The following is a 26,671-nucleotide window of genomic DNA, read 5'->3' as shown; positions in this document are numbered from 1 at the left end:
TTCTTTTAACTTTTACATTGAGAATTTCAATTATTAACAATACAACCCGTCCTCGAAGTTCCAGACAGCACAGCATCTGTGCAGTCATGTGAACACGATCCATATACCTCAGTATTTTGCTATTATAAGTTGTAGGGAATCACAGCCACATGATTGTCATTTGTGACCTTCCCCAAGTCAATGCGAAAACCAGCAGGGAGAGTTGCAATTAATTAGAGCAGGGGGTGGGCAAAGTTGGCTCTTCCATGACTTGTGGACTTCAACTCCCAGAATTCCTGAGCCAATCATGCTAGCTCAGGAATTCTGGGAGTTGAAGTCTACATGTTATAGAAGAGGCAACTCTGCCTGCCCCTGGGTTAGAGCAAATCTCTTTTTTTTCCCTCCCACCTACAACCTCAATTGCATATAGCCTCTTCTGATCTTCCCGGGCACTCTGCACATGCAGCCTGCACCAGCCCTCCTATGTATGACCAGCAATGGTTCTCCAAACCTCTCCCCACGTCTCCTACAATTCATGTAGGGCCAGCATTGGCCCTCTCCAGCTTCCAAGTAATGTACAGCCCACACCAATCCTCCTTCCTCAATCTCTCCCATCCCTACAGCACTCTGCACTCCTTATCTGGGTTTCCACCTCTTTCCCCTGTAACAGCCTAGAGTTGTTAACTGGGGCTACCAGGAATTGCTATTGCTAAGCAATGCAGTCATGTGCCATCAAGCTTTACAACCACATTGCTTCATGATGGCAATCTCAGTCCTAACTAGTGTTATTTCCCCCAGGACTAGCTGCATTTATAAAATAATGTTTAGACAACCTTTCAACTTTTATTAGTATTTATTTTGTAAGAAACAGTACATTACTTAAAGTTGTGCAGATTTACACAGAATTGTTGCATAAGTGCATGGTCTAGGTTGATTTCTGGGCACAGTTTGAACCTGAATGTCCCAATGAAGTGCACATTGTCCTAGTACAGTGATGGTGAACCTTTTTTGGCTCACATGCCAAAAGGCTACGTTCACGCACAATAGCATTCTCATGCGTGCCCACACTCATAATGCAATGCTCTCTCCCACTCGCATGCAAACAACCTCCATGCTGCCCCCCTACCGGACTTGCGGTAGGCCCGTTGGGCTGTTTTTCACCATCCCCAGGGTTCAGGAGGCTCCTGAAGCCTGGGGAGAATGAAAACGGACAAAAAGAAGGCCAAAACCCACTGGCCAGTGCACATATGCATGCTGAAGCTGATATAGGGCAACACCTTATGTGCCCTCAGATATGGTTCCATGTGCCATAGGTGATACACTTGCCATAGGTTTGCCATCACTGTCCTTACGAGTTAGCCATGCGTATTCTAGATCCTTAGAAACATAGAAGACTGGCGGCAGAAAAAGACCTCATGGTCCATCTAGTCTGCCCTTATACTATTTTCTGTATTTTATCTTAGGATGGATATATGTTTATCCCAGGCATGTTTAAATTCAGTTACTGTGGATTTACCAACCACGTCTGCTGGAAGTTTGTTCCAAGGATCTACTACTCTTTCAGTAAAATAATATTTTCTCACATTGCTTTTGATCTTTCCCCCAACTAACTTCAGATTGTGTCCACTTGTTCTTGTGTTCACTTTCCTATTAAAAACACTTCCCTCCTGGACCTTATTTAACCTTTTAATATATTTAAATGTCTCGATCATGTCCCCCCTTTTCCTTCTGTCCTCCATCCTTGATCCTGAATTACCGAGACATGACATGTAGTTGAGTCCATTTGGTGGCTAATGACTGTTTGCAGGAGGAGTGATGTCACTTGCTCTAAAAATAGTGATTATTTATTTATTGGTTGATTGATTGATTGATTGATTTGATTTGATTTGTATGCCGACCCTCTCCGTAGACTCGGGGCGGCTCACAGCAGCAATACAACAATGTACGACAAATCTAATAATTTAAAAACACTAAAAACCCCATTATTAAAAGCAAACATACACACAATCATACCATGCATAAACTGTATAGGCCGGGGGGGGGGGGGGAATGTCTCAATTCCCCCATGCCTGGTGGCAGAGGTGGGTTTTAAGGAGTTTACGAAAGGCAAGGAGGGTGGGGGCAGTTCTAATCTCTGGGGGGAGCTGGTTCCAGAGGGTTGGGGCTGCCACAGAGAAGGCTCTTCCCCCGGGTCCTGCCAAACAACATTGTTTAGTCGACGGGACCTAGAGAAGGCCAACTCTGTGGGACCTAACTGGTCGCTGGGATTCGTGCGGCAGATTATCTTCTTTCGCTTCCAAGGACAATCACTGGACCCAACAGAAATGGACAGTTTTCAGCCAGTCTTTCCTTAGAGAAGGTGGTTGGTTTGCAGCTCCAGAGGGCCCTGGAGGTTATTTGGACCCCTTTAATTCAATTCAATTCAATTTATTAGATTTGTATGGCGCCCCTCTCCGAAGATTCAGGGTGGCTCACAACAATAATAAAAACAATATAACAGTAAGTTAAATCTGGTTACAGCAGTGAGACAGCACTTGTCAATTAATATACGGTAGGTTTGGAATGGGGTAGTATATCCATCCTAGCCTTCATTGCTCTCTTAGCAACTTTTGATATCTTCAATTGTGGTATCATTCTAGGTTGGCTCAGGGATTTAGGAGTGGGAAGAATCATATTGCAGGACCACTTCCAGTCAATCACATTAGGGAAAAAAATACTGAGCCGAGCCCCTGCTTCACAGACTTCCCCAGGATTTTACTTATGGAATTTCATTGAGAACTTCTGACTTAGTATTTCTAACCCATACTCTTCCCTAGGATCTTGAAATCTGATTGTGGGAGAAAGCTGACAGGTATTATAGAAGCCATTCTGCGTTGCTGGGGAGAAGGCAGGAGACAGCCATAGTGCAAAACAAACTACATTTTCTCATTCATTCCACAATAAATAATGTAAAAATATACCCTGTCTTGCCTCATATAACAGGTGAATTTAAAGGAGTGAAAAACTGGCTACTTGTACTTCAAACATATGTTGATAGTAGAGCATTGCAAAAAAATGGAAAATGTTTCAAACATGAAACAAAATTTCCTACCAGAAATGGTCCACTGACAAAACAAAAATGAGTGGGAATAGAAATCTACTTTTAAAACCACAGAGGCATACATACAAAACAAAACAAAATCAGCTTCTCAAAATAGCCTGGAAGTTAGAGGGTAGAAATATGAGCTAGAGGATTCCCTGAGTTTTTTTGCTCCCTTTTACACCCTTACTCTTGAATAAAACATAGATCTACAACTTTGAATCATTTTGCTCTCAGTTTCAGCACACAAAACCAGATTTGGATGCTGAGACGACACTGACTTAACTGATTAAACGTTGTGCTAATGAACAGGGAATTGGAATGGAATCCTTGGTTTAATTTTAGACGTAAGTGAGAATTCAGTTTTCAGTTCACTTAGCCCTAAAGGCTTATATGTACAAGGCTGGTTTAGTTCTAGCAAATGTACCTGAAAAACATTACATTTTCTTCTTTATATGAAAAATTATTCATCTTTGCTTCACATATATTAGATTATAATATAGCCACCCAGATAGATAGATAGATAGATAGATAGATAGATAGATAGACAGACAGACAGACAGACAGACAGACAGACAGACAGACAGACAGACAGACAGACAGACAGACAGCTTAGATAGATAGATAGATAGATAGATAGATAGATAGATAGATAGATAGATAGATAGATAGATAGATAGATAGATAGATAGATAGATAGATAGATAGATAGATAGATTAGATAGACAGACAGACAGACAGACAGGTAGAGAGAGAGAGAGAGATAGATAGATAGATAGATAGATAGATAGATAGATAGATAGATAGATAGATAGATAGATAGCCAGCCAGACAGGCAGATGATAGATGGATGGATGGATGGATGGATGGATGGATGAATTGCAGCATCTGGTCATGTCCCAATTTAGTTTCTGTGCAACTGGGGAACTTTTTTTAAAGTGAAAGAAATATTATCATTTGGATGTTTCCTGGTAAAAAGAAAATTTTCTGGGTTCACAGCATTTTGGTTTTCATTTCAGTTGCTATTAATATTTTTAAAAGATGCTTTAAAATACTTGTTTAAAAAATAAGATAAGCAGTTCATGAGGTAAAGCTACCCAGGCTGCCAGTTTGCTTCCAGGTCAAGTTGAAGAAATTCTTACCTTTAAAGCTCTTCACGGCATGGGTTCACGTTATCTGAGGAACCATCTCACCTCAATGCTATTGACCCATCCTACCTGTGCTGGCAGAAGGGAAGGGGGATACTCCAGACCCTAATATTCAAGGCTGCACTTTCGGTCTCTGGCACGCATATGCGCACCAGCCACCTGGTCTTCCTGTTTCTGGCACACATATGCTCACAAAGCCTAGCTGGCCACTCGGTGCCAAAAAGGTTCACCAACACTGGTATATACCTACATACCCAGCATTGGTTATACCCTAGATTTCCATTTAAATGGGAATGTTAAAAGCATCACAATTATTACTTGATGACTATTACTGTGGTTCTTGATTGCAATTTTACAGATTTTAACAGGGAAGGAAGGATTTGAAGACCGCAAGAGAGGCCACTAAGAGTGTTTTTAAAAGCATGCACATGTCTATCAAGTAGGTGAAAACATTGTAACAAGTTGCATTTAAGAGACAATGGCATTCATTGTCTATAAGTATGAGATAAGACTAAAAATTGAAAAGTTTAGTTTAGTTTAGTTTACTTAGATTTGTATGCTGCCCCTCTCCGAAGACTCGGGGCGGATAACAACAATAAAGAAAACAATGTAACAAATCTAATATTAAAAAGTAATCTAAAAAATTTAAGAGACCAATCATACAAACAAACATACCATGTATAAATTCTATAAGCCTAGGGGGAAGGGAGAAAAAAAATTTTTAAATTCCCCCATGCCTGACGACAGAGGTGGGTTTTTAGAAGCTTGCGAAAGGCAAGGAGGGTGGGGGCAACTCTGATATCTGGGGGGAGCTGGTTCCAGAGGGTCGGGGCCACCACGGAGAAGGCTCTTCTCCTGGGTCCCGCCAAATGACATTGTTTAGTTGACAGGACCCATAGAAGGCCAACTCTGTGGGACCTAACCGGTCGCTGGGATTCGTGCGGCAGAAGGCGGTCCCAGAGATATTCTGGTCCGATTGAACGCCTGGCCGCCATTTGCGGAGGCGGGAATTAGCTCGGCACCAATCATTGCAGGGGAGTTCTCTCGCAATAGCGTGAGAGCACCCAGCATGCTTTGCAGCTGCTCGGATCATCAGGAGGCTTGGGCATGGCTATCGCCCTATTTCAGGGCCTGTCATGCCACCCACACCTCCTCTCCAGCGCGCCGCTCTGCAGACTATTACTGTGGCTCTTGTCTGCAATTTTACAGGTTTTAACAGGGAAGGAAGGATTTGAAGACCGCAAGAGAAGCCACTAGGGGTGTTTTTAAAAGCATGCACAAGTAGGTGTAAACATCGTAACAATCGATATGCTTTTAAAAACACTAGGGGTGTTTTTAAAAGCATATCAAGTAGGTGTAAACATCGTAACAAGTTGCATTTCAGAGACAAGGGCATTCATTGTCCATAAGTATGGGATAAAACTAAAATATATATTTCTAATGCCTCATTACCAAAGTATCAGAAGAATAGATTCTGTACCTGACCGATTCCAGAAGGAGGTATTTTATACGACTGAAGCTTCTGCTTCAGCAGCTCCGGGTCACTGTGGCGAAATGGGCATCCTAACGAAAAGAAAGAGGGGAGCAAAAAATATTCATAAATCGGCATAGCAAAGCACCTGAGAATGTAGAAAACAACGCTTATTTACTATTTACCAGATTATAAAATACAGAAAAATAACTACCCCCGTGTGCGAACTTTTCAACAAGAAAAATCCAGCATGAGTATTTGTGGTTCCTTAGTAATCTTGGCCTATAACCTGGCACAATTCTCAACTAACATGATATTTGAAATAGTTCTTCAAACTAAACTGCAATGTTTCAGGATAGGAAAGGCTATTCTGAGAGCGCAAAATACATAATTCAGTAGGGCATCAAAAGATTATACATATAAAACAGTAATTATATCATCAGAAGAAACTGCAAATAATTCAAAATATGTGTACCAATACTGAGTGGAAATAAACACATGTCAATATACGGGATGAGCTAACGGAAGTTAAACTTGGTGCCCAACAATCTTTCCTTACGTTCATTTTACTGGGATTGTCCACACTGACTTAAAAATCAAGTATCGCAACTTAAAATGATAAATGATTTATAATCAAGTTAGATTATTGCTAGTGAAATCTGTAAACATCATTGGTTGCACACAACTTATAAATATAGATGAAAGTAACTTATCATACGTTTCTATGTACATACAGTATGTCTGTATGGTATGTATCACAGTTTTATTATTTTTACAAATAACTGAAGATAGTAAACATATCCAAGGTTGATATGCTTACCACCTTCATATTCGTTCTTTTATTTTCCCCACAACAACCACCATGTGAGATGGGTTGGGCTGAGAGAAAGTGACTGGCCTAAGGCCACCCAGCTGGCTTTCATGGCTAAGGGGGGACTAGAATTCACCATCTCCCAGTATCTAGTCTGGTGCTTTAATTGCTAGACCAAAGTGGCTCTCCTTTGATTATGATTACCACCTTCAAATTCTATATACTATTTATTCCTGGAAAGTGCCCTGCGGTTTTCTTGGCAAGATTTTTAAAAGTGGTGGACCATTGCTTGCTTCCTAGGGCTGACAGAGAACGACAGGTGGAAAAGCATCCCACTGGTTCTGGGATTAGAACTCATGGGTTCCTAGTTTCTAACTTAGCACCTTAAGCACAAATTGTCTCCCTGTCTCTTTAGTCCAATAGATAGATAGATAGATTAGATAGGTAGGTAGGTAGGTAGGTAGGTAGGTGGGTAGGTAGATAGATAGATAGATAGATAGATAGATAGATAGATAGATAGATAGATAGATAGATAGATAGATAGATAGATAGATAGATAGATAGATAGCAGCATTGGTGGCATTCTAATTCTACAATCAAGCTTGGAGAAGGGTGGCATACAAATCTAATTAATAATAATAATAATAATAATTAAATGACACTGAAGAACAGAAAAAATGAGGAAGAAATGACATTATTATTACTCATTTTATAAAAGAAAAAAACACAGATTTATCAATATATCTTCTTCTTAATACAGTTTCCTGGGCACCTAGGTCTATGCTTTAGGGCCGGGGTGTCAAACTCATGTCGTCACGGCGTTGTCACATGACTATCAGAACTTTTTGCCCCTTTGCTAAACCGGATGGGAGTGGGGCCAGAACATGATGCATCTGGCCTGCGGGCCACCAATTTGACATCCCTGCTCTTAGGTATTGGAGTGAAATTTATTTCTTTTTATTTATTTATTTTGTCCAATACACGATAATACGCAATGAAGGTAATAGAGGACACCTTCGAGGAAATAGAATTAGAGAAAGAATAGAAGAGAGAGTATAGGATAAAATAATCAATGAGAGATAGAAGAAAGATATAGGGATAGAAGAGAAGATATATGGGATATAGGAGAGACAATAGGACAGGGGTCGGAAGGCACTCTAGTGCACTTATGCTGCCCCTTACTGATCTCTTAGGAATCTGGAGAGGTCAACTGTGGAGAGTCTAATGGTAAAATGTTGGGGGTTAGGGGAAGATACTATGGAGTCCGGTAATGAGTTCCATACTTCAACAACTCTATTACTGAAGTCGTATTTTTTACAGGCAAATTTGGAGCAGTTAATATTGAACTTGTATCTGTTATGTGCTCTTGTGTTGTTGTGGTTGAAGCTGAAGTAGTCTTTGACAGGCAGGACACTGCAGCATATGATCTTGTGGGCAATACTTAGATCATGTTTAAAGCGTCTTAGTTCTAAGTTTTCTAGGCCCAGGATTGTAAGTCTAGTTTCGTATGGTATTCTGAAATGACTGGGAAGAAATAAAGGATAAAGTAAACAATTCACTACAATCAGTAAGTGACTTCCCAGTGTTCAGAGAAGAAGGCGTTTCTTAAAGGAAAAACCACACATTTGGAAGAAAACCTGATTGTATGCAATTTGTGAAAATGTTATTACAATACTCCCCATTTCATTCTAGAGACAATGAATCATTAGATTCACAACATCCCATAGATTCCTGAAAGTGTCTGGTTTCTGGGGTGAAAAAAAAAAATCAAATGATTTATAGCTCTTTGACAGTTTGCTGGCAAAGAAAAAACGCCGAGGCACTTGTTGCTTTGAAACATTGTGGGGATGAAAACAAGCAGAAGAAGAAACTCAGCAAGACTCAGCAGAACACAGACCGAAGTAACCTCTTTTGTCTGACCTGGTTCAATAATAAATTGTCAGAAGAAGAGCCGCATACTCGACTTGACAGCAAAGGCTGCCTTAAGCCACAAATCCAACTTCTGCCACTAATACAGCCAATCAATCCATTGGCTTTTAAAGCTGCCTGTTAGGAAGAAGCACTCACCGTGATAATCCCCTTGGCCGGGGAGATTGGACAGGATAATTTTCATGCAGCTATATGGAGTATAATCCGTTCTCTTGCCTTCTTTCCCATAGTTATGCCGGATGCTGTAAGCATATCCTTTATCAAACTGAAGAGTGAAAACAATAAAAATAACAGATGGTTTACAACTGAGAATGGGTGTACAGTGTATGCAATGTTAGTTACCCCAAGGGATGAAATATTGATGCTTCAAATCGTGGTAACTGTTATAAGTTTTACAAGCAGAAAAATTCGAAAGTACAACAAATTTGAATCTATGTCATCGAGCATTTGGCAGAAAGAGTTTCACCCGATAATTTCTATAGGACTTTGCTTACCAAAAAATAGAATTACAGGGTATCTCCCACTCCCCACAATATTGCCCTTAAATGGTTACTAAAAAGAATAAAAGGAAACAGAAGGAAAACAGCTTAGTTGAAAACCGTCTTTCAAGCCCTAAAAAGTAGTTCTTGTTATGAGTAATAAATGGCACATTTTTTCCAATTAGCTCATTTTGTAACTGTGGTGATTACACACAATATACAATATAAATATTTATTTCAAAGTATTTTCTAGTACATATTTATTGTTAGAATTATGTTTATGGCTTCCCATTCTCAAAGATCCTGAGTGGTTTACAACAACAAAATATCCAACTAAAAAATTATATGACAACAAAACACAGATTAAAAAGCAACTAAAGCAATAAAAAACACAACAAAGATTTTGCAATCACACTACCGCCATGCCTAGGAAGAGAGCCATCTAGTGAGAAGCCTCTGGAAGCCCCAGATAGTGGGCATTATATTCATGAGATTAATATATATGTATAATATGTTTATGTTACATATTCATGTATGTATTATATAATGTATTTTTTGGAGAGGGGTGGCATACAAATCTAAATAATAATAATAATAATAATAATAATAATAATAATAATAATAATAATACAAATCTAAATAATAATAATAATAATAATAATAATAATAATAATAATAATGATTCACTGGAACTTGCGCCGGAACTACCATTTACCAATGGCAAAGAACTGGTGGGATCATAAGCCCGAAAAAGTGGTCGAAAATGAGCAAGCAAAACTACTGTGGGACTTCAGACTTCAGATGACCAAATTCTGAAACATAACACACCAGACATCCTGATTGTGGAGAAAAAGAAAGTATGGATCATCGACATCGCAATCCCAGGGGACAGCAGAATTGAGGAGAAGCAGCTAGAGAAATTAGTGAAATACGAAGATCTAAAAATCGAGCTGCAACGACTCTGGCATAAGCCCATGAAAGTGGTCCCAGTGGTACTTGGCACGCTGGGCGCAGTACCAAAGGATCTCAGCGGACATTTGAAAACCATCGGAATTGACAAAATCTCCATCTGTCAATTGCAAAAGGCCACTTTACTGGGATCGGCAAACATAATTCGTCGCTACATCACGCAGGGATATATAAAGCAAGTGGGTTCTAGAGAGAAGCCAATAAGGTCAATCAATCAGAATAGAGGTAGAAGGGAGTTCTAAGTTCTTCTAGTCCAATCTCACCCCCCACCCACGTGCTCAAGCAGGACACCATATTCCATTTTGGATAGTTGAGCGTTCAGTCTCCTCTTAAAAACTTCCAGTGATGGAAACACCCACAACTTCTGACAGCAAGAGGTTCTACTGGTTAATTGTCCTCATTGTTAAGAAGTTAACAGAACTGAATTAGGAATGCTAATAGAACTGAAATGCCCTTAAGGGTGTCCTGCTTTCCAATCCAACTACTCAATCAAGACATCGAATTGGCTCTAAGTGCGTACAAGTAGAGGATTAAATGACTAATGCTCCAAACACTACAATTAATTATACTATCACATTATAAAAAGGCTATCCTAGATGAAAAGGCCTATGGCATGTAGTAGGATAAACATCTGTACATTAATAGGCAAGAATTTATTCAACAACTTCTCATATTCAAAGTGAAATGTGGTGATAAGGGACGGCAAAATGTAGTTTCTTCTCTGCTCTTATCTTAGTCCCCCACTGTTGTTCAACAGCCCTATTTAGGATGATTTGCTAGGGAGAGACAAGCACAGGATAATCTGCAGGGCTGCTCTGAGGAATATTTTAACTACTAGGCAGATAGTCATTTAGATCTACTCAGAGTTGGACAGAAGTTAGTACAAACAGAAGGATCAAGTGAAGGCTTCTTCCACAAAGGATATAAATACGCATATTTCTAAGAAGTGAGAATCAAAGGAGAAAAATAATTGTCTACCATCCCTGTAAGAAGACCCGTTGTACCTACCTGAACGGTCTTCTCGATGCACTGGAAGGAGAGTCCAGCATGGGTTATTAACCAATCCCATTGGTAGAGACTGAGTGAAAAATTTACATAAATTATTAGGCACCGCCCCCACACTGCTCCCATGAGCCCAGTTTTAAAAACGAAAAAACTATGTAAGAGGATAACCAAATTTTATTGCCAAAACATAACTATAACTCCCATCTCCGGCGACCCTTGAACTCAACATGCCGGGTGGGTTTGGACTCTCCTTCCAGTGCATCGAGAAGACCGTTCAGGTAGGTACAACGGGTCTTCTCCACTGCAGCTGGAAGGAGAGTCCAGCATGGGATATGCCAAAGTTTTAAGGTCCATGGGAGGGAGAAGGTCTTGAAAGGGACGTTGGAGATGCACAAACTCTCTGTAGAACACGCCTGCCGAATGCAGCCTCCGCTGAAGCAAACGAATCCAACTTATAATGTTTAATAAACGTAGATGGTGCTGCCCAGGTAGCTGCTCTACAGATGTCATCGATAGAAGCCTGCGTGGACCAGGCTGCCGATGCAGCTGCGCTCCTGGTCGAGTGGGCCGTTAATCCTGCTGGAACGGTGTGTCCACCCGCTCTATAGGCCTCCGTGATGCAATCTTTTAGCCAACGACTAATGGATTTGGCTGAGATTCCAAGTCCCATGTGATGTTGAGAGAAAGAGACAAACAGTTTCTCTGATTTCCTGAACGGTTCAGTTCGCCTAATATATATTTTTAAGGCTCTTCTGACATCCACCTTATGCCAACGTAGTTCGGAAGGGTGATTTCCATGTGTGCAAAAGTCCGGCAGGATCAACTCCTGCTTTCTATGAAACTGTGTATTCACCTTTGGAATAAAGGTGGGATCCAGACGGAGTACCACCCTGTCGGGATGGAATATACACAAATCCGGCCTCACAGAAAGGGCTGAAAGCTCAGAGACCCTGCGTGCCGACGTGATTGCCACTAGAAAGGCCGTTTTTATGGAAAGGATCCGTAGGGAAACCGTCCTTAATGGCTCAAAAGGTGGTTTCGTGAGCGCTTGTAGCACTAGTGTGAGGTCCCAAGATGGAAACCTCCTAACCGGAGGTGCGTGTCTGTTTGTAGCACCCCGAATGAAGTCTCTAACTAGTGGATGGTAGGCTAGAGATCGAGCTTCTGATGTCTGGACCATGGTAGCAAGTGCCGCTACCTGTCTCCTGAGGGTGTTGGGGGCTAATCCCCGATCTATCCCTGACTGGAGGAATTCCAATACCGTAATTACGGAAGCATCTCTGGGATTCCTGCCTGCTCTGTCGCAGAACCTGCAGAAGGCCGCCCACGACGCTTGGTAAATCCGAGAGGTTGAAGGGCGCCTTGCGGCCTGTATTGTGTCAATGACCTTCTCCGGCAACTCTAGATGTCTCAGTCTGTGCCGCTCAAGTGCCATACGGTTAGTTGTAGCCATTGGGGATCCGGATGTTGCAGGGACCCCTGGCTGAGGGAGATGACGTGATCCGGAATCCTCCATGGTGGTGACCTGGACATAGCAGTCAAGTCGGCGAACCACGGACGACGTGGCCAATGCGGTGCTATCATCAGCACCTCCGCCCGCTCCCTCAGAATCTTCTCCACCACCCTTGGAATCAGGTTCACTGGAGGGAATGCGTAAAGCAGGCCGGTCGGCCAAGGTGTCAGTAAGGCGTTGACCCCTTCCGCTCCCGGTTCCGGAAAGCGCGAGTAAAACCTCGGTGTCTGAGCGTTCTGCCGAGTAGCGAACAGGTCCACCGAGGGTTCCCCGAACCTGTGAGACATCTGTTGGAAGATTCCTGGATCCAACCTCCATTCTGATGGATCCAAGGTGGTCCTGCTGAGCCAGTCCGCCTGCGTGTTGATATCCCCAGCGATGTGTTCCGCAGACAGAGATGCTAGATGTGCCTCGGCCCAGTTGAACAGCTCGTTGGACTCCTCCATAAGGCGTTGCGACCTCGTACCCCCTTGGTGGTTCAGGTGGGCTCTGGTCGCCACGTTGTCTGTTAAAATCAAGACATGCCTGTTCAGAACGAACGGTAGGAAGGTCCGAAGGGCTAAGTGGACTGCCCTGAGCTCGAGGAAGTTGATGTTTATGGGGCTTAAGTCTGTAGGTGTCCAGATGCCCTGCGCCATGTGATGTCCTATGTGCGCTCCCCAACCATAAAGACTTGCGTCTGTGGTAAGGATGACTTTGTCCTGCATGAGGAATGGTGATCCCTTGCGAATTGCCTGGGACTTCCACCATTTTAGGGACTCCTTGACCTCCCGAGGTAAGTTGACCTGCCGATGGGAGTGGCTGACCTTTGTCCTCTGAGCTGGCAGTAAGAACCACTGCAAGGTCCGGATATGGTGTCTGGCCCACGGAACGATTCCGATGGCCGACACCAGGGTTCCCAGAACCTTTGAAAGTAACGATAGAGGAACCCTTCTGTGTTGGCTGAGGCTGGCGATGAGACGCTGGATGTTCTCTAGCCTCTCTGGGGAGAGTGACACCGTATTGGTTTGGGTGTCTATAATGGCCCCCAGATGTTGTAGCCTGGTTCTGGGTGTCAATTGGCTCTTGTCCATGTTTATGGTGAAGCCATGGTCTTCCAGTGTTTGTATGGTCTGAACCAGATCCCGCCTCGCCTGCACTTGGGACCTGGACAATATAATGATGTCGTCCAGGTATGCCATCAACCTTATGGCGTGCCCTCGCAGGTGGGCCGTCAGAGCATCCAGAAGCTTGGTAAAGGTTCGTGGGGCGGAGGAAAGGCCAAATGGCATAGCTCTGTACTGGAAGTGCACTCCCTCGGAGCAGAAGCGCAGGTATTTTCGGTGCTCCGGGTGTATGGGTACATGAAGGTACGCCTCTTTCAAGTCGATAGACGTCAGAAGGTCGCGCGACCTGATTGAGGCTAGGATGGTCTGTAGGGAGTGCATATGAAATCTCCGGTATTTGATGTAAATGTTTAGTTGTTTGAGGTTGAGGATTAACCTGCAGCCTCCTGAGGTCTTGGGCACGATGAAGATCCTTGAATAGAAGCCTCTGCCCCTCTCCTGGGGCGAGGTACCGGTTCTATGGCCTGGATCTCCAGCAAATGTGAAATTTCCTCTTGCAGTTGTAGTCTCTTCCGAGGATCTCGGAGCGTTGGACAGTGTATAACTCGGTTGGGGGGTCGCCCAACGAACTCCAGCCGTAGACCTCCCGACACTGTGGCGGTGACCCACTGATCGGAGGACGTGCTGCGCCAGGAGGTACTGAAGTGCTGTAGTTTCCCCCCCGATCGGCAGCTGGCTGGGCAAGTCATTTGGATCGGCGGAAACCTCGGTGGTTGCCCCCCCGAAAGGGCCGCCGGGATTGTTGGTATCCCCTGGGTCGGTCCTGAAACGACCCCCGGTCGCTTCTGTAGGTGTGCTGCGTGAATTGACTCTGGTTGAAGGGTCTTTGCTGCTGTGTCGTGTTGGCAGAGTTATCCCATCGCGGCTGTTGCCGCCTCGCATAAGGGGTGGACCTCCGATCCTGCCTTCTGCCCGACCTGGGAAGAACTTTCCTCTTGTCTTTGTCCTCCACGAGGACCTTGTTCAAGATATCGCCAAAGAGTGTCGCACCCTGGAATGGTGCCGATGCCAACCGCCACTTGGACTTCAGGTCCGCTGGCCAGTTCCTCAACCACAGCAGGCGACGGGCCGACAGGGCCGTGGCCATCCCCCTGCTGGAAAACTTGGCTGTGTGCAAGGTGGCGTCCGCGGAGAATTCAGCTGCCGCCTGCAACTTACTCAGATCCTGGCGAAGTCTGCCCTCGTCCGGGCCCAATCGAGATTGCATCTCCTGGAGCCACAGCAGGGATGCCCTATTCAGGAAGGATGCCGCTGCTGCTGCCCTGAATCCCCAGCTAGCCATCTGGTGGATCTTCCGCAGCAGTGTCTCCGCCTTCCTCTCCTCTGGTTTCAGGTTTTCTCCTGTCTCCGAGGGAACCAGGGCGCTGGAAACCAAGGTTACAACCGGTTCATCGATTGGGGGGTACTCGAGCAATTTTTCAACCTCCTCATCGAAGGTATAAAATTTGCGTTCTAAATTGGACGGTCCCTGGGCCGCTGCCGGGTACTGCCAAGGCTTCTTGACCCCTTCCACGAAGATATGCGAAGCTGGGAAATGGTCCGACTCGGGTTGGGGCTCCCTGAGGAGAGTAGCTGAGGTCTTGCCTGCCTCTTCAGCTGCTTTGGCCGCCCCAGGTAAGTTCATTACCTGCTTGGCCTTAAATAGCAGTGTTCGAAACAGATTTGGCTTAAACAAGCCTGCAGGGGTTGGTTGCTCTGGGGGGGCCTCATCCTCAGAAAAGTCATATTCTTTCTCACTGTCCTCCCCCAATAGTGGTTCTTCTGAAAGGGACCCCAAGCCCGAGGGGGGCGGTGCTGACCACACATTTCTTGGTGCTTGTGTTGGTACTGGGGCATACTGGTGGGCTCCAGTCGCTATGCCCTGCGTGTATACATTTGCAATTAAATCCTGCAAATCTGGTGGTATGTCTTGCCAAGTGCCCGCCTGTGTCCTCAGCCCTGCCGCTGTGGGCGTGAACGTGGCTGATGGCCCCTGTGGATCTCTCCTGGGATGTCCTGATGACCCAGGCCTGGTCCATGAAGGGGCTGGAGAAGGGGGTACAGGTGGCATAGTAGTAAATGGTTGGTCTGGGGACCAGTCTTCCTGTCTAGCCCCAGATAGGCCAAGTGGTGACAAGGGAGTCATTGGGTCTGGTGTGAAGGCCTGCCTCTGAGTCAGAGGGACCGCTGCTGGGGAGCTATGCAAGGCCGCTTCCAACTTTTGCTCAAGGGCCTTGATGCGTTTTTCAGCCTCCTTGAGAGAAGAGGCTGAAGCAGGGGAATGGGAGGACTTGGACTTATCTTTAGCCTTCCCCTTAGGCTTGTCCTTAGGCCTGGCCGGGGATGTAGTCTTCTCGCCGCTAGGCTGGTCCTCCATGGTCAATTTAGCTCCTTTGTGATCCAAAGACTCCTCGGTAGCCAGAATAAATAGCTTCGTCACCAAATGCTGCTTTAAAAATGGCGTCTCGCCTCTCAGAGGCTCTGCGCCTGCGCCTTGAGGTCCCTGGCCTCTTCGCGCCAAGCAGCTGCCGGAAGTCCATCCGGTTGGCGCCAATAGGGGAATCGCGCTCCAAGCGGCCCCAATATGGCGCTGCCCATGCCGCTCGCGGCTTCACATGGCCGCCCCGGGCATCTGGCCGCTCTTCGCCGCGTCCCCGCCGAGCCGCAGCCGCGTCCTCGGCTTTCCGGCTGCCTCTGTGCATCGGCAACGGCGGGGGGGGGGGCTTCCCAGCCCGTCAGACGCTTCGGCGTCTCTAGCGGCGGCTCGCGGCGGCTCGCGGCGGCGGCGGTCTCCTCGGCCGCCGAACAGCTGATGAGCGCTGCTCCGTCCTCCCGGAGTCTTTCCTCGAGCGCTCCTGAGCCTCCCAGTGGGGGGGGCGGACCCCCCCACCTTTGGCTCACAGCCCTGGTCTGGCCACGGAGGCCAGGGACCCCAGGCTGGGTGCTCCTTTTCGGGGAAGTTCCCTCGGAGGGAAGCGACCCCTGAGGAGAGCGTTGGGGATTGCTGCCCGCGGAGGGTAGCAACCCCATCTGTCCTCCTTGTCTTCGTTTCCTGTAAGGAGACAAAAGAAAAAACATTAAACATGTAAAAGACAGATTTTATTTACTCATTGCTCCTAGAGCAAAACTCAGTACGTCTCTACACTGTGACTGAGTTTTTAAAACTGGGCTCATGGGAGCAGTGTGGGGGCGGTGCCTAATAATTTATGTAAATTTTTCACTCAGTCTCTACCAATGGGATTGGTTAATAACCCATGCTGGACTCTCCTTCCAGCTGCAGTGGAGAAAAGGGTGGGAAAAATGAAGAGAGATGAATAAAGGAATGAGAGTAAAGGATCAGAAGGAACGATAAAATCTCAGTGAAAACTGGAGAAAGAGAATGTTGGTATTATTTAATACAGTACAATTGGAACTATTGAATGAAGGAGCCTAGCGCGACTGATAAAACTTGAATCAACCTATTTTTACTACAATTACCAAAACCACTAGGTATGAGAAAAGAACATGTTTCAGCAGCTGTTGAGTTAGCAAAATAGAAGTGATTGGAAAGTAGCAAACAATTACTGAGGAGTAACTCGACTTTGCCTGCTACAATAAACTAAAAATACTCCGAAAGGTTGCGCTATACAGATAGTCACTTATCAGAAGTGTGTTTCCTGTAATCCTTCTCCAAATTATAGATTTAAATCCAAATGTTATACATCTCGGGAGTTAACTAGAAATGGAGATTTCTTCTCGGAACAACTTTTTCTACTACTAGAATTAGGAGACCTATTGATGTTTAAGTAGCCAAAATGTTAAGCCATTATCAATATCTCTGCAAACAAATTGTAAACTTATTGCCATCCGATTTTAACTTTCTGAGAGATGGGACATTTGTTTGGCAGCTCATGATTTAAGATTCCTGTAGAAGTAGTAAAAGGAAAGCTAGGGTGTAAATTATATTTTTTTAGTTTTTTAAGATTGAAAATCGTGCCATGATTTAAATGTTCGAAAGAATTGGATTTTTGTTTCTATTAAAGACTAATCAATTCAACATATAACTCCCATCACACTTCCTAGTAATTATTCAGAAGAGATATGCCTCTAACTTTCACAAGCTGGAAGAATTGTACATGCACGTGTAATTGATAGAAAGGCTTTCTTTTTTAAATAACAGTTTCCATATGGTGCAATAGAAGATTTATTTTGATATAGCATTTATTAACATCAGACATTACTTAGTTTCATTATTCAAGTTAAGGAAAACTGATGAGTTTTAAATTTTCATACCAGACTCTTTCTGTAACATAATTAGAATAAAATTACACCACTATAAGCTTGAAAAACATACATTAATAAAATTTAGTAAATAGTAGTTAAGCAATAAGAAAATACGACTTTAGTCAATGGATAGCATTGAAATTTGGTAGTATAATTTAGAATGCACAAATATTTCACTTCAGGAAATTATGAATAACGTTCAACACATCAAGTATACAAAGAATAGGGAAATTGTTTTCTTGTCATTAGATACCATTCCTTTGCTACTGAGTTTTCTGGTTGAGTTTTCTTCAGAAGCAGCAGTTTGTGGAAACTTGACTTCTAATTCAGGAAGGGTATTAAAATTTGTCAAATGTTTAAATATTTCTCAGAGTAAATAGTTAAGCAATAACCTGGTGTTAAGGAAGATTCTTTAAATAAAAAGATGGCAGAGAGTTAAATATAGTCAGCAGAAAAAGACTACACTGATGGTGTCATTAAGGAGGATTTGGATCCAATGACAATGGCTTACACTTCATAAAGGACTACTGGGGAGAGATGTGCTATATCTTATGATGACAAAGTGTTGGGCAATCTCATCAGAAAAGACTCATAAGAATCTAGGACCAGAGTAGAGAAATCTCCTTGAAAGTATTTGGATAATAAAAGGAAAGAAACAACAGTGATACATCATCACAGGATTTTATTGCAGATTACCTGGGAGACACATGTTGTGGCCCGTTCATGTCCTGCGCAACTAGCAATGGATCTAGAGGCACCCAAGCCTGAGAGTGAAGAGGATGTGGAATCATAGCTGAAGAGCAAATGTGGCCTTCTGCACCTCCTGAGATGAGTGACTCAGGAGAAGAAGAGGAGCCTCTTTTTGATGCTAGGACTTGCAGGGCCTATTGGAGGCAAGTGTGGTTACTCAGGAGGAGGATTACTTGTGAGTAACACTGCTGGCTACTGGGCCACTTCTTAAGGCTCTCTAAGGTGGAGTCAGGCAACGCTTCGGTGCAGAGGACAAGGCCATTTTGTTCCAGACTCTATTGTCTCCGGCTTGTGATTTTAAAAGAACCACATTCTTGTCTGTATTGATTAGCCAATCTCTGTAAATCTATGATAAGGGACTGTGCTACAATCTAGTAATTACTGTTCTGTTTACCTATTCTTGGGACTCTGGCCAGCTGCTAAGACATTATTAGCATCGCGGTGAAGACTTTATAGATTTTACTTCCTTTTAGAAGAAACTCAAAATTGCTAAGACTTTTATTAGTAGTAAACTTTTAATACTGAATCCAGTGGTGTGCATCTTATTTCGGGAGGCTCGACGCTAAGACAGAACAACACAGATGAAGCTTTTCTGTGTCAAACAACCAGTCTTTCAAAAAGGCACGCAATTCCGATAATGGGGAATTTCAATTATTCTGACATCTGAAGGGAATCCAATTATGCCAAGTTAACTTTCTTAACTCCAACAAATTCTTGCCCACTCTTGCTGTCAATTTCAGTTGTCAGAATTTGGAAGAAAGAACAAGTCTGCTATCTCTGCCTAATCCTCACCAACTGGGAGCATTTCAAAGAAGCAAAACTGACAGGTTTTGTATGTTATGGTAGAGTCGTGTTTCTCAAATAGTGGGGCGGGCCCCCCGTGGGGGTGCGGAGCAATGCCGGGGGGCACGTGACCCCTGGGAATATGCTTTTTTGGGGGTTTTTTGCACCCAACAACAGCACACTGCACAGAATAGGAGATATGAAATGCACATAGAAAAATATTTAACAGGAATGAAAAGAAAGGAGGAGAGAGATGGAGATAATGAGAAAAATGTAAAGCTAAGACGAGGAAATATGACAAACCATAGGTAGTGCTTGGCTTCACTGTAACTACGGTGTGAGACAAGGAAAGACTGGTATGTTTACTGTGTCTAAAAATGTTGGCAGCGGACAACATGAAGCCAAATAAATTAAGGCGTCACTTAAACACATTGCACCCCAATCAAACTGATAAGCTGCTTGAGTTTTTTCAACAAAAACGTGCCGAATATTGCAAACAATTGTCCCGGCAGAGAGTTGGCGGGGGCACGAAATGTTTACTTATTTCTTGGGGGGGGGGGGGATATGCCAGAAAAATAATTGAGAAACACTGTGGTAGAGGAAGGTGATTGTATTATCCTTCAATTTATAATACCCATAGAAGAGTAACTGAGAAAAGTCAAATCTGCATATTGCATTTCAAAAGAGCAAATGTTGATGAACTTCAGGGGAAGATAAGCCAGATTCAATGGCTTGAAGTTCTTAAAGGAGACACATGTCTAGGGAGACTGGAAAATTCTACAAAATGATATACCATGTTTCCCCAAAAATAAGACCCTGTCTTATATTTTTGAACCATGAAATAGGTTCTTGGCCTTATTGCTATGCACTCAAAAGCCCAATTGGGTTTATTATCAGGAGATGTTTTATTTTGTGGGAAAGAGGGTAGGAACAGCATAATTATATATATAAAAAACCTTTATGAGAAGGATACAGAACTCCAATGCAACCAAAGCAGATACACTTGGAGCTCTGAAAGATGTCGGACAGAAAGAAGAAAGAAAGATCTGAATAGAAAATAGAACATAACGCCATCTCCAGAAATGATAGGAATCATATCAGAAAGGTTAAAACTCAGAAGGTGATCAGATTTCTGATTGATACCAAAAATAGAAACAAAAATATTCAATGAATATCTTGGAAATGAAGGTCAAAGAGAACACAGATTCACTGCAAAGACAAAATGGTAAATTGTTAATGGGAACAGACTTAATGTTATCCTCAAACTGGCATGTAGATAGATAGATAGATAGATAGATAGATAGATAGATAGATAGATAGATAGATAGATAGATAGATAGATAGATAGATAGATAGATAGACAGACAGACAGACAGACAGACAGACAGACAGACAGACAGACAGACAGACAGACAGACAGACAGATAAATAAATTTTAAAAAAACTGTGTGAAGGGTATATGGGCTTGGTTAAACTAAATTGTTTTTAAGGGTAGAAATATATGGTAGTGGTATTGTGAATGGTAGTACAGTAGTCTAAATTCTTTTAGCTATGTTAGTGTAAAACTTTTAATGTTTTCTTTTTCTCCTCTCACACTTTTATTTTAATGGCTTATTACTTTTATGTCTTTTCTGCTCTCTATATAACCGTGCTTATCCCAGCAGACTGTAGCCGAGTATGTGGCTTTGTAACAAAATCAAATCAGAAATTAACACAACATGCATCCTAGGTTTGCACATATTATTACTTATGTTATTAATTTACACTTTTAAATATCACCCATTCATATAGACGCTAGCTGGTTAACAAAATCAAAACAGCAACATAAAATCAAAGCACTCCTAAAGTATAAGCCTGACCTTCTATTTAAATAACAACAAAACAACTCTAATGGATACATAATCATCACTGGATCAATAACCGAATGTTATTGAAGTGCTATATTTCAGCAATTTTTGGAATGTCAAGAGTTAAACGTTATTTCTATAACAGGTAGCTTTTCTTTAGAATGGAAACTAACTAGATATTTTAGTAGAACTGTGTTAAATATCATCTGGCAGTTTGCTCGTAGGGCAGTTTCCCTTAACCATGAGGTTAAGTAACAATGTTAATTACCGTATTTTCCGGCGTATAAGACGACTGGGCGTATAAGACGACCCCCTAACTTTTCCAGTTAAAATATAGAATTTGAGATATACTCGCCGTATAAGACTACCCCTCTTCTGTACATCATAGACCTGACTGAGTCTAGGTCTATGATGTACTTGCATTGAGAAAAAAATCATTTCTGAACATGATAACACAATATTTTAATTACTAATGATGAAGATCTTATTGTTAAAATTATGAATGAATTATTTAGAGAGAGAGAGCCAAGTGGGAGCACTCTTCTGTCTATCTCTCCATATATCTCTGTCTATCTGTCTTGTCTGCCTCTCATATTTCTCCTCACCACAATTAAGTTTATTATTATAACTCATCATAATTTGTCAACACAAAAAGGTGAACCTGGCTATTTTTCTTTCTCCTACCATCTATTCTGCAGGTATCTTTCAGTCTAACATGCAGCATGCTGACACCTATGTGAGAATCTATTATGGAATGAGAATCTGTATGTGATATCATGATATGGCAATCCAAACAGCCCATCCATTTTTTCCTCTTTCCGCACTTTCTGTCTTTATCCTCTTGCAATGTCACTTAAACAGATTTTAACTTGTCGGGTTTAATTAGTGACCCTGCCAATTTTCAGTACTGTGCAGTGTGCTATGATACAGAGCAGGGTGAATAATATGACCTCAGCTTTTAAAGTTATTTTAAAATGTTGCCTAAGAAATATGGAAAGATGATTCTTTTTGGAGGAAAAGTACATTTTCAATGGTTAAACATAAGAACAAATACAAACAGGCAGAAATAAATGCATCCAGTTTAACATTCAATTTTGCAACCACTAATAATGTTGGTCAAGTAGGTACAAAAATACCTGGGGAAATGATCAAAGTCTGGGAAATGGCTCCCTTGTCAGTTAAAAGGAGTGCTGATTTACCACCTGCTAGAGCAGTGATTTTCAACCTTTTTTGAGCCGCAGCACATTTTTTACATTTACAAAATCCTGGGGCACACCACCAACCAAAATTACACAAATCTAATAAATAAATAAATACATACACACACACACACACACACATAAATAACCCCCTTATATATACAATCCCATGTAACATCCCCTTATAAATACAGTCAATCATCAATCATCCCTCCTCAAATTTATACCACTGTCTCATTTCTGGGTTATTCTCCTGTCTTTCCCCCTTTTCTCTCTCATGTTTCTCATTTCTCTCTCTTCCTCCCTTTTTCCCTCATTCCTTCTCCCTCTCACTTCTCCTCTTTTTCCATCCCTGTCTCTCTCCCCCCCTTACGTGTGTGTGTGTGTGTGTGTGTGTGTGTGTGTGTGTATACACACTCGAACCATTTCCAAAACCAGTTGAGGGCTGGGTTTTTTTTTCTCTTTTATTCTTTTCAAACACAGGTGTGGGCTGGGGGGGGGTGTTTCTTATTATTTGGGTGCTTTTTACCATATGCTTCAAGAATCACCTCTCTCCCTCTCTCTTGTTCTCTCTCTCTCTTGTTCTCTCTTATTTTCTTTCTGAGGCTCCTCCCACAACGGTGGCTACAGCGGCGCTGGCGATCCGGCCGCTAGCCGCTCCGAGCGCTGTGGGAACGCCCACCCCTCTCACAGTCCGGTCCCGGGATGACAGTAAAGGGGCTGCTTCCCATCCTCCTTCTCAGAAGGTTTCCTTCTGAGCAAGCTGGCAGGAGGATGGGAAGCAGCCCCTTTACTGTCAGCCCGGGACCGGACTGTGAGAGGGGTGGGCGTTCCCACACCGCTCGGAGCGGCTAGCGGCCGCATCGCCAGTGCCGTTGCAGCCACCGCTAATGTAAAGGGGCTGCTTCCCGGCGGCAGGAACTGCGGGGGTAGCCGGCGTACGCTCCGGCTAACAAGCTCTTGCTGCAGCTATCCGCCGCTTCTTTCTTCTCCGCCTCGCCTCCGCTATTCCCGCCGCCGCCTTTGCTCTCCCCGCCGGGCAAGAGGCAAAGGCGGCGGCGGGAGTAGCGGAGGCAAGGCGGAGAACAAAGAAGCGGCGGATAGCTGTGGCAAGGGCTCGTTACGCCGGCTACCCCCCGCAGTTCCTGCCGCCGGGAGTGGCGCTCCACCCCAGCAAAGCCGGCGGCGGGAGTGGCGTCGTCCAGCAATAGCAGCGCTTCGATGAAGCCGGCGAGGGAGCTCCGGAATCGGTTGGCGCTCGCCCGACGCCTTGTTTTTTTATTTCCCCCTTTGGTTTCTCTTCAGAGGCGGGAGTTCGGGAGGCAAGGGAGCGCTCGAGGAGACAGCGTCTTGCGGCATCGCCTCCCGTTGGGTTTATGACGAAGGGACGCTCAGCAACTTCTTTTTCCTTTCGGCGCCATAGCCACCCGCAGTCCCCGGAGCCCGCGGGTTGAGGCAAAGGGCTACGTTTCCCTTCCCTCCCTCCCTCCTGCCCCCGTCCTGAATGGAAGCCCCGCTCGGCCAAGCAGCCCGGGATCTCCGCCGCTTGCAAACCGGGCGGGCGGAGCGGACCCGCGCTCACTTTCGGCTCCGGGGACTGCGGATGGCTATGGCGCCGAAAGGAAAAAGAAGTTGCTGAGCGATGCCGCAAGACGCTGTCTCCTCGAGCGCTCCCTTGCCTCCCGAACTCCCGCCTGTGAAGAGAAACCAAAGGGGGAAATAGAAAAACAAGGCGTCGGGCGAGCGCCAACCGATTCCGGAGCTCCCTCGCCGGCTTCATCAACGCGCTGCTGTTGCTGCTGTCGCTGCCGCCTGAGGCGGCGGCACTCGAATCTGGCGTGGTGGAAAATCTTTGCCTGCCTCCAGATTTTCCACCACGCCAGATTCGAGTGCCGCCGCCTCAGGCGGCAGCGACAGCAACAACAGCAGCGCTTTTTCCTTTCCCCGGAGCCGAAAGTGAGCGCGGGTCCGCTCCCCCCCCCCCCTCAATCCCGCTCCCGGCCTCCTCCCGCCCGCGGCTGTGGAATGGGTGCAGTATCCGGCCTATAAGACGACCCCCCACTTTGGAATAGATTTTCAGGGGTTAAAAAGTCGTCTTATACGCCGGAAAATACGGTACTTGCAAAAAAAAAGATGTTTTGGGGAAAACAGGTATAATTTAACAGGTATCTACATTAGCTACTGGGCTTAATTAAAAGTACATCACTCTTTTAAATCCACATAATTATAGCCCTTTGACAGCTAGATTGGTGTAGTAGTTAGGGTATCAGGCTGAAAACCTAGATATCACAAGTTTCTATAATAAAATATAATACAAATCTATAATAGACTTTCTATAATAACCCTAATCTAAATGCACCACTGAGAGCTAGTATAGGGGGCAGGGATGGAGAACCTATGGCACCCGTGGCATGCAGAGCCATATCATCGTTGTTCTATGTCAGCTCCAGCATGCATGCGCATACTGGGCAGTTGGGGGAGACCGTTTCACCCTTTGGAGGCTTCAAGGAAGCTTCTTTGAAGTCTCAAGAGTGCGAAAAATGGCCAAATGGGCAAACCAGGAAGTTCAGAAAAACTGGCTTTCAGTTTACCTGTTCTGCTGTTTTTTGCACTCCGGGGCTTCAGCTTCCCTGAAACCTCTGTAGTGCAAAAAACAGCATAACAGTCAAACTGGAAATCTGCTTTTCTGAACTTCCATTTGCCCGTTGGGCTGTTTTTTTCACCGTCCCAGGCTTCAGTGAAGCTTGTGCACATGCATAGGGGCGGTTGTTGGCATGCGCAGGGGGCAGTACGGGGGGTGCGCATGAATGGGGGATGGATACATCCCCTTTTGGCACGTGAACCAAAAAAGGTTTGCCATCACTGATATAGGGTATAGTCATTAAGGTACCACATTAGAGACTGGGAGATCATGAGTTCTAGTCCTACCTTGAGCACAAAGCCAGTTGGATAACCTTGGGCCAGTCACTCCCTCTTAACCCTAGGAAGAAGGCAAGGGCAAAGCACTTCTGGAAAAAATACTTGCCAAGAAAACTGCAGGGACTCATTCAGGCAGTCTTCAGGAGTCAAGACTAATTGATACGCACCCCCCCAAAAAAGTATAGCTCAAAGGCATTCTTATTAAGGTATTTTTTCTCTTTAGCTAAACCAGAAGTCTTTTATGGTCCAGTGTCACTTTCCTTCAAGAACATATGTACAGTGGTACCTCATGATACGAACTTAATTGGTTCCAGGAGGAGGTTCGTAAGGTGAAAAGTTTGTAAGATGAAACAATGTTTCCCATAGGAATCAATGTAAAAGCAAATAATGCGTGCAAATCCTTCAGGAAAATCCCAAACTTTAGAAGGGAGGCGAACAGAGGGCAGGGAAGAGCAGCTAAAGGGGGCAGGTGGAAGAAGCAAGGCTAGGCTAAAGGGTGAATGGGAAGGAAGAAAGGCAAGGGGGCGCCCCTCCCTTTTCTTTCTTCAAAAGACACCCTTTCAGTGCCTGTGCAAGCACGCTGTTCTCCTACTTTTTAAAATGCAAACTCTTTCCCCCTCCAAGCCGCCCCTCCCTTTTCTTTCTTCAAAAAAGGGGGGGGAAAGAAACCCCTTCATCCCAGCAGCAGCGGCTTGGGTTCGTAAGGTGAAAATAGTTTGGAAGAAGCGGCAAAAAAATCTTAAACACCGGGTTCGTATCTCGAAAAGTTCGTTAGAAGAGGCGTTCGTAAGATGAGGTACCACTGTATATACATTTATGCATACAATGTGCATATTTGTGTGTATGTGTATACAGAAATTAAAATGGCAGGATTTTATATGAATTGTCCTGAAGACCTAAGCACTCATTAAAATTTACCAAAGATCCTCAAAAATAACCTTTTAAAAATCTATCAGTCACACATTAACAGCACTAATACATGCATTCATCCCTGGCAAGAGGATGAGATGAATATTCAAAATAATGTTTTTCAAATAGCAGTTTGGCTCATAGTTCAGTTAACAGATGAAATGTAGTTCTTTCAAGAGCACATGACAGCCCTTCCTGTTAATTACTGCATTATTGTGAGCAGAAGTTTGAAGATAAATTTGTAGAAACTAGACAGAGAGAAATCTTGTTTAAAGAATCTGTTGTGGGAGGGGAGATGTGTGGTATTCCCCCATTCTATAATCTGGTATAAACAGAGTTTTCCTATATTATCCATATCTCCAGAATCCTGACCACAGGATAATGAAAAATCTCACTGGTGGATGAACCAAGCCTGCAGTACTGCCAACACTAATCAGTATTAAGTATACAGTGATGCCTCGTCTTACAAACGCCTGGTGATACAAACTTTTCGAGATACAAACCCGGGGTTTAAGATTTTTTTGCCTCTTCTT

General features: G+C 44.0%; 1 protein-coding gene across 1 annotated transcript in view; it reads right to left on the bottom strand.

Annotated features, from left to right (window-relative positions):
- Window positions 1–26,671, bottom strand: part of PRIM2 (DNA primase subunit 2) — a 128,687-nt gene that overhangs the window by 17,599 nt on the left and 84,417 nt on the right. Inside the window, exons 11-12 of the mRNA XM_070733030.1 lie at window positions 8,556–8,682; window positions 5,687–5,769 (exon numbers count right to left, since the gene is read on the bottom strand). Coding sequence (XP_070589131.1) covers window positions 5,687–5,769; window positions 8,556–8,682 — 210 coding nt within the window. The remainder of the gene's footprint in view (window positions 1–5,686; window positions 5,770–8,555; window positions 8,683–26,671) is intronic.

Source organism: Erythrolamprus reginae, chromosome 1 (genome assembly GCF_031021105.1).
Source record: "Erythrolamprus reginae isolate rEryReg1 chromosome 1, rEryReg1.hap1, whole genome shotgun sequence".
Lineage (NCBI taxonomy): Eukaryota > Metazoa > Chordata > Lepidosauria > Squamata > Dipsadidae > Erythrolamprus > Erythrolamprus reginae.
Note: the sequence above shows the minus strand (reverse complement) of the source record. Positions and strands in the feature narration are given on the sequence as shown.